The following is a 9045-nucleotide window of genomic DNA, read 5'->3' as shown; positions in this document are numbered from 1 at the left end:
ATTGTGTTGATGACCTAGATAACAGGAACGATATTCTCTCCTCTATTTTAGACAATTTTTGTGAATTGGTCATCGCTGGGTTTTTTTTATAGATAATTTGTCTTCTTAAAAAAAATAGTTACACAATTTATTGAAAACAAATAAAGACAGTACTCTTTTAATTAAGAAACAAAAACATGTATTCAATTTGTAATTATTATTTTTCGTTATTACATCATGAGTATATGAATGAATTTTGATTTCAAATAAGAAAACTCTCATTTGATTCCCCTAAAAATAAAACTCTCAATTAATTGGTATCAAATATGTTACAAATTGAAACATGTATTTTGATTTTCATTTCAATTATTTTCGAAAGATCGACAAAATGATAATAATTCTTGAAAATTCACACACACATAAGTAGGGGAGTCAGGGTTCAAACTTGATCATGACGTACTATCTAAAAATTCTAGTATTTTACCAAGTATGCTAGGACTAGTGGATTATGTCCTTCTTTTCTATTAGAAAAATTTGAGTAAACATTTTTATTTATATAAGAAAAATCTATAATTAGTCATACGTGGGAGGGGAGTTAACCTACAATAATATTTCTCTTTTTTTTATAATTTTTTTTTTAAAAAATGACTCTCGTAAAAACAGTTGGGAGGTTTTCTTTTTGAAGAACAATTGGGAGTTTTTTTTTTTTTGAGAGGTCCAACTGAGAGTTTTATTATGGGAAATATTATATGGTACGAAACAAACCAACAAAATTCGACGAATTACCCTACAAACTACCCATGATTGCCACTAAAAGCCAAAATTATATTATCTTAATATTTAATAAAAAAAAGCTGTAGCAGCTTGTTTCTTTCTCTCGTCGTTTTTCGTTGTTTTTCACCCTACCAATTAGCAGTGAGACTTTGATACATGTTCATTATTTTGAGATCAAGACTCCCAATGTTGTCATAAAAGTTTAAAATAAAAACGTTTTTCTTTGACCCTTCTTATCACCATTGTTTTTTTATTTTTTTCCTTCTACAAATAATATGATTCTTTTTATAGAAACAAATAATATGAACTTAATGATAAATGCTTTTTATACACCACATCATTCCTTATAGAGAAAAACGAAAAATGTTTTGCTTTGCCTTTGACCTTTAAATGATGTTTCCTATGTGGAATATAAACATTGATTCTACTAATTCTTGCTTCCTTATTAAACTATAACAGCTATGTGTTATCCTTAAAAAAATGTTGGTATATGTTATATTTGTTATATTTGTGCCTAGTTTAGATGCTATTAATATTTTTATTTTTTGATTTTATAGAGAGAAAACACCTTAAATTTCGCCCATAAATTTTTCAAATCACATAATAAAATGCAGCATAAATTTTATATGAATTCTCATGATGCAAAACAAAAAATATATAAACTATAATTAGTTATGATAGTGCTACGTATAAGAAACTTCTATAATGAGAAAAATGTCAATATAGTTTAAGGCATTGTTGCATATACATATAAATTTTTCATCGTAAATTAATTTTATTTCATGTCTATTCTCCTATATTGTTGTGGGTAAAGTTAATTTGATTAAATGTCATAATATTTTTAAATGAAATTTAAGGTGACAGTAAAGATAATTGGTACATGTGGGTAAAGTTAATTTGATTAACTGTCATAATATTTTTAAATGAAATTTAAGGTGATAGTAAAGATAATTGGTTCAAAGACAATCAATGAAATTAATGGAAAAGATTATGTCCATAATTGTTTATTGGGCTAGGTTTATGTCCTTTAGTTTTTTTATTTTTCATTTTTTCTTAACAAATTTTATCCTAAAAAACTTGTTTTTTGTTTTGTTTTGAGAGATCCTAAAAAACTTGTTAAAAAGATGCTTAAAATATCTATAATTTTTTATTTTAAATTTGAAAACTATCTTATATACTATTTACAAATGTACATAATAATTTATTCATTATCATAGTTGAAAAGTGATATCTTTAATATATTGAATTAATAAAAAAATATCCTATAAAATAAATGTTAGTAATTAGTTTCCTTAAAAAAAAATGTTAGTAATTATTTGTAAAAGGAAATTATTAATTACATTAATTGGGACAATTGTTATGAGATTAAATGGTAACATTATTTTAATTAATTAAATTTTAGAATCTGAAATATTTTTAGGATCCAATTTTTTTTATCAAAACAAACTGACGAAAAATAATTTTAATTAATTAAATTTTAGGAGGAATAAAATGGTCATTGGAAAAATTATGGCATTGGTTTTTTAAAATAAATAAATAAGTAGACCACAAATCAAATGAAATAATTGAGTACCAAAGGATATTAAATGAAATGCAAGAAACGTTTTTTTAACAAATATTTATACTATATATTAAATTCATGAAGTTAAAATAAATTGAAATAACAGAACATTTTTTTGTATAGTGAAGTCGATGTCTCACATTAAAAAAAAAAATTATAAGCATGAGTATGAGTATAAGAAACAAAAACTTGAGTAAGTTTTGATTTGATCAAGGTTGTATTGAAGATAATGTAATAACATTTCCAGAAAACCATGACTTTATGACACATTCTTTTAGAGTTAGAAACCGCGATTATGTGTCTCGAGAAACTTTGATTATTGCTCAATGGCTGATTGAAACTTTTGATACATTCTATTGACCGAACTATGATAATGAAAAGTTGTTATAGTAAATCATGATAAAGTTAAGATTTGTTCTTATTTTAGATGATGTGAATCATTAGGATGTGTAACAAATCGGGAGACGTGTTAAGAATTCGTCAAATAAGAGCCCATGTGTAATACAACATTTAGGTAAGACAAATTTTAGAGATTATATATAGATAAAAGCTAAATAAATTTATGGAGATTGGTTTTTCAACATATCAATTCATCAAGTAATATTCAATCAACATAAGGTATATAAACTCTAACATCTTGATTCTATATCAAATACAAAACATTGCCTCAACTAAAAATTGTATTACTGATTTTGAACGCCTTGAAGTCAAAGAATATAGACACATGCTCTTCAATGGGATCTTGAGAAAGTAGAATTAACGATTAACAATAAGATACACAAAAAATAAAATCAACTCCATAATCTACATCCAAGTGATTAAACTTCCATGTTTTTTTGTTTACAAAAAACTTCCATGCTTTTAAAACATGAATTTTTTTTTTATTTTTTATGAATTTGTTTATGGAGGAAGAGATGGGGAAGAGACATATGAAAATAATGAAAAACAAATTGTCAATATATAGGGAAAAAAATCATGACATGATCAATTTTAATTGGCTGATGAAAACTAAATGTGTAATGAATAATTTTGATTGGCTAATAAAAAGTAAATGAGTCATAATTCAATTTGATTGGATGATAAGAAAACATTAAATGTATCTTTCAATATAAGGTTGCCACGTGTACTATCAAAATAAAATAGGGGAAATGTATATAATAGAGATAAAGATAAAAGATTAATTAGTTTTATCGAAAAAAATAAGAGTAATTGACAAAGGATATAACTGACAAATCGTAATTTAAATCGTAACTTAAAATACCAAAACGACGGTTAAATAATAAAGTTAAATCCGCACTCAAACTTAAAACAAAGAACGGAGGAATATATTTTTTGAGGAATAGTTAAAAGTTTTGATGTGAGTAAATATAGCAAAAGCAGTTTTGTGATATCTTTTTTTTTTTTTCGAATTTTTTTTGTGATATCTTCTAATTAAAAGATTTAAACGAGAACTTTCCTGCTTAGGTCCTTTATAAATAGTCGATTACTTGCTTTCGAAGCTTTCTGATGCAATAGGGTTTTATTAGTAATTTAATAGTATTTATTATCTACATAAATCTTAGTAATTTTCTAAAACTTTCTATTATTATTTCGTTTTATTTTATTTCGGTCCACGGGTTTGTTATTTCTTTCACTACATAAGCAGAACATTTGTAGCCAAAGAGACACACTTTTTGATTCAATAAAATTATTCGAGATTTTCTATCAATTTCTGGTGGATTCCGGAACCCTGTTTTCACAAGTTTGTCTCTTACAAACTTGTTCTTTTTTCCATCTAGGTTTAACGCTTAGGCATACGCTTCCGTAGTGCGTCACTTCCTTTATAAATAGTCAATTAGTTACTTTGGAAGTTGTCACAGCAAGAAGAAGAGCAAAATTTTGGTCTTTTAAAGTCAAAGGTACGTACTTTGTTTTTTATTTCTGTTCTTTGTCTGCTGTTTCTCGGTTTGAGCCTTTATATTCCTTGGCTGCCATTTTCAGTGAGAGTTTATGCTTTAATATAGTCTTGCTGTTTCAAATTGTATACGCTTATTATGTTAATTATCATCATCACATAAAACTGAGTCTTGACAGTTTGACACACTATAAGATAAGTAGGGTTTTCTTAAAACAAAAAGATAGTTAAGTAGGGTTTTCATCAGATTAATATTTAGGTATTCTAGTTTGTGTTTTTTTTGTTCACAAATACTATATATATATATATATATATATATATATATATATATATATATATATATATATATATATATATATATATATATATATATATATATATATATATATATATATATATTCCGTCTTTCCCAAAACGAGCTCTCAATTTTTTTGTTCATTCTACCCCTTCTTCTCTAATACGATACCATCCAACTTAAAATTCATGGTTCAGATTTTGTAATATAAATTCAATCTAATGTTATTGTGGTGCCAAGTTCCAATTGTATTCCCTAGGCGTAAATGCAATGTAAGAAAATATGATTAGTGCTATTCAGCAACCGTGAAATTGAATGAAACGGAGAAGGGATCCGTCGAATATGTGTTTGATTTGATGTTCCAATGACAGATCGGTACTTTTGGAAGGGAAATAGGGTTTGTGAGCCAAGTTCAATTTTGCATTCCATATGTGTAGATCTTAACAAGGCCGTTAGATTTTTTGTTAATGGCACAGAAGATGCAATTGCATATATTCTTGTATTCTTGGCATTCATGGATAAGAAAAGCAGCACTACCTTCGTATGTTGAGAAGAGGCAGAAAATGACAGAACCATAATCCTGTGAGAGTGATTCACATGATATTCTAAATGAACAAATATAAGCATTCCGATCAAAAGAAATCAACGGTTAAGATTTGGTGTCAACGAATTCGTTGACACCTGGTGTCAATGGATCCTGTCTTATATATACATATATATACACGATTATCTAGTCATGTTGGTATTTTTAGTTACATGTTATTGTTATTATTATTTTTTTTTTTTTGTAATTTTGTAGGTAAAAGATGAACGCTGCAGTTCTTGAAAATGGTTGGGATATTGACATTATTTTAAGGAAGGGAGTTCTTTCTTTGGGGAAAAAAGACGACAAAGCTAGCAAAGCCCGTCTTGCAAATGTAAGTATGGATTTCAAGTTTTTGTTTTAACAATTTTCGGTTGTGTATTTTCTTTCTTCGTAGTATAGATTAGTTTTAATTTTTATTTTGTATATGTGTTATTTCCATGGTTCTAATTGTTGATATTTATTTGTAGGTGCGGAAAGAAATTGACAACTTAAAAGACAAGCTTCTAAATGTGTGCAAAAGGATGGATATAGTAAATGTGTGCAAAAGGATGTGTGCAAAAGGATGTGACAAAAACGTGAAGCAGAAACGTGAAGCTTTGGAAATTTATGGACGAGATTTGGTTGAAGAGGCAGGGAAACTTGATCGTGTTGTCGGTGCATCAACAGGATGCATTGGTGCAACAACAGTTGATGAATATAGTAAATGTGTGCAAAAGCATGCGACATTTGAAAGGATGTTTCAACAGGTTTATATTGTTGAACCTAGACGATGGACTCCGCTCAGCCAAATTGAGAAGGAATGGTTGCTTCAACTTGGTGACAGGTTGCACAATAGAGTTGTGGGACAAGACCAAGCAGTAAATGCTGTTGTTGATGCTGTAGTGAGATCAAGAGCTGGTTTTGGAAGACCTCGACATCCAATTGGTTCCTTCCTATTCCTTGGACCAACTGGTGTCGGTAAAACAGAACTTGCTAAGGTACTTGCTGAACAACTATTTGATGATGAAAATCAATTGGTCACCATGTACATGTCGCAATACATGGAACAACACTCTTGTTCAAGCTTGATTGGTGCAGCACCAGGGTAAGCTATTGGGTTAACAGCTGAATTTGATTATAGTAAAAGTCTAGTTAAAAGCTACAAATTTGGTCTTTAAATATTTCAAATGTCGGTCAATTCAACATACGATTGAAATTTTGTTTATTAGACATCATTGGTTTTTTTTTTTCTTTTTCAATTCTAGTTTAGACTTACAGCCTTTAACTTATTGTGAATTGAATTTTCAGGTTTGTTGAACGATTAACAGAAGTTGTGAGGAGAAGGCCAAACAGTGTGCTACTTTTTGAAGAAGTGGAGAAAGCACATATATCTGTAATTAACAAACTAGTTTATATCTTAGAGGATGGAAGTTTAACTGATGGACAAGGCAGAACTGTGGACTTTACGAACACGATCATTATCACGACCTCGAAGCTTGGTGCCGAGCATCTCCTAAGTGGACTTTCAGAAAAATGTACCATGCAAGTTGCTTGCGATCGAGTAACGCAGGAAGTAAGAAATCATTTCAGGCCAAATTTTTGGTATCAACTGGACGAAGTTGTTGCATTCAATCCTCTTTCTCACGAGCAATCGAGGAAGGTTGCAAGGTTGCAAATAAAGGATTAGCTAATCGTCTTGCTGAGAAAGGCATCGCTTTGGCGGTAACAGATGCAGCACTAGATTATATAATTGCTGAGAGCTATGATCCTGTAAGTGTATCTTATACATATCATCTTAATCATTTTCTTATAGAATAATGCTCTAGAAAAAATGATATTATACCATCATCTTAATAACTTCCTTATCGGAAAAAGTGTTGCTTACAACTAGTTTATATTGTTGTTGAATTGTAGGTGTATGGTGCTAGACCAATTACAAGGTGGATTGAGATCAAGGTAGTGTCAGAGCTGTCTAGGATGTTAATATGGGAAGAAATTGATGAGAATACAAAGGTTTTCGTTGATGCTGGTCCGAATGGAAGCGGTTTGGTATACCATGTAGAAAATAATGAAGAGATTGTTAATGCTGAAACCGAGGTGAAGTCAGATATTTTGATTCAGACCTCAAAGCTTGGTGCCGAGCGTCTCCCAAGTGGACTTTCAGGAAAATGTACCAAGCAAGTTGCTCGCGATCGAGTAATGCAGGAAGTAAGAAATTATATCAGGCCAAATTTTTTGTATGAACTGGACGAAGTTGTTGTATTCGATCCTCTTTCTCTCGAGCCATTGAGGAAGGTTGCAAGGTTGCAAATCAATGATGTAGCTAATCGACTTGCTAAGAAAGGCATTGCTTTGGCGGTAACAGATGCAGCACTAGATTATGTACTTGCTGAGAGCTATGATCCCGTAAGTGTATCCTATATCTTAATCATATTCTTATAGAATAATGCTCCAGAAAAAATGTTATCATATCATCATCTTAATAACTTTCTTATAGAAAAAAAGTGTTACTTACAACTAGTTTATATTTTTGTTGTATTGTAGGTGTATGGTGCTAGACCAATTAGAAGGTGGCTTGAGAAGAAGGTAGTGACAGAGCTGTCTAGGATGCTTATAAGGGAAGAAATTGATGAAAATACAACAGTTTACATCGATGCTGGTCCTAATGGAAGTGGTTTGGTATACCGTGTAGAAAATAATGAGGAGATTGTTAATGCTGAAACCGGGGTGAAGTCGGATATTTTGATTCAGATAGCAAATTAATGGACCGGAAAGTGATGATACTAGGCCTGCGAAGAACATAACTGACGATGTTTTAATGTTAGAGTACCCGGAAAAGAAAAAGAACATGTTTGAGTAAATTTTATTGTCCAATAAGAATGGAGGAAAAAAGTTGTCCCGTAAAAGTTGTTGAAAATTGGATGTCAAAATATCATTCCTCAATTTTATTAGTTTATGTTCTTGTTGAACTTTAGTTTTGTTAAAGGTGTGTGTGACTGGTGGATGAAAGTTCCTCACTTTTTTTCTCATCATTAAATTTAGTTTTTTGTTATTTAATTTGTGGTTTCTCTCCAAGTTAGATTATAGCTTGTTTAATTTGTTTTATGTTTTTCTTTTAGAAAGATGTTCTAAATAAACTGAATCTAATAATTAAACTGTTAATTATTCAAATATATAAACTGATGAATAATCAACTTCATATTGCATCTCAGGCTGCATGGTTCGCCACATGCATTATCATACACTTTGTAACTATAATATAATTAATCTCCCAGCAACATGCATTATCATAGATTTATAATCCATCCATGTCTTGCATCTACATTGGATTGGAAGAAGAAAAATGTCCTAACTTACATTTACTTTTCAATAGATGATAAAGCAAACTAAGTTAATCTTTGTTGAGACATTGTCAACTTTAGATAACTTTATATTAATAGTTCCACACAAAAGCAACATTTACAGAAGTTTTTAGGCTTAAATATGTAAAAAGTTTTTAGGCTTAAATATGTAAAAGGTCCCTGTAAGTTGGTGTGTTTTTGTTTTAAGTCCATGTATCTTTTTTTGTTGCGAAACAGCCCTTGTAATTGGTCCCTAACGTCAACTTCCGTTAAAAAGAAAATTCTGCTGGCTAACGGAGGCACACGTGTCACTTGCTAAGTTGGCAAAACACAATTATGTGGTATGAGAGATGATAAATGACTAGATTTGAGGGACCAAAACAAAAAACGCAAAATTGCATAGGGGTGAAATTGAAAAAATGTAAACATCGAAATTTGAAATTTAATTTAAAAACTAGACTTTCTTCATCCCTCTATTTTTTCTTCTTCATCTCTAACCTGAGATGTGTGAATTTAAATTTTGGAATTTAAATTGCATAGAGATGAATTTTTGAATTTCATTCCTATGTAATTTTGCGTTTTTTGTTTTGGTCCCTCAAATCTAGTCATTTATTCCAACTCAACAAGTGACATGTG

At 29.9% G+C, this 9045-nt stretch overlaps 1 protein-coding gene across 1 annotated transcript; it reads left to right on the top strand.

Moving 5' to 3' along the window:
* The first annotated feature begins 5162 nt into the window (after window positions 1–5162).
* Window positions 5163–8125, top strand: LOC146909722 (chaperone protein ClpB1-like). Its single transcript, XM_085725083.1, has 5 exons — window positions 5163–5420; window positions 5557–6173; window positions 6377–6728; window positions 7364–7474; window positions 7613–8125. The coding sequence occupies exons 1-5, from the start codon at window positions 5310–5312 to the stop codon at window positions 7829–7831; spliced, it is 1410 nt and encodes a 469-aa protein (XP_085581209.1). The 5' UTR covers window positions 5163–5309; the 3' UTR covers window positions 7832–8125.
* The last annotated feature ends 920 nt before the right edge of the window (window positions 8126–9045 follow it).

Source organism: Medicago sativa, chromosome 7 (assembly GCF_051527215.1).
Source record: "Medicago sativa cultivar Bolivia chromosome 7, Bolivia_mono, whole genome shotgun sequence".
Taxonomy (NCBI): Eukaryota; Viridiplantae; Streptophyta; class Magnoliopsida; order Fabales; family Fabaceae; genus Medicago; species Medicago sativa.
The sequence above is the reverse complement of the archived record's forward strand: the minus strand, read 5'-3'. Positions and strand labels throughout refer to the sequence as shown.

What these genes read in the sequence shown, in the direction of transcription:
- LOC146909722 (XM_085725083.1), top strand. Translation starts at nt 5,310, where the DNA reads ATGAACGCTGCAGTTCTTGAAAATGGTTGGGATATTGACATTATTTTA. An exon ending in TTGATTGGTGCAGCACCAGG is followed by an intron (nt 6,174 to 6,376) that starts GTAAGCTATTGG and finishes TTGAATTTTCAG; the next exon opens with GTTTGTTGAACGATTAACAG. An exon ending in CTCACGAGCAATCGAGGAAG is followed by an intron (nt 6,729 to 7,363) that starts GTTGCAAGGTTG and finishes CCATTGAGGAAG; the next exon opens with GTTGCAAGGTTGCAAATCAA.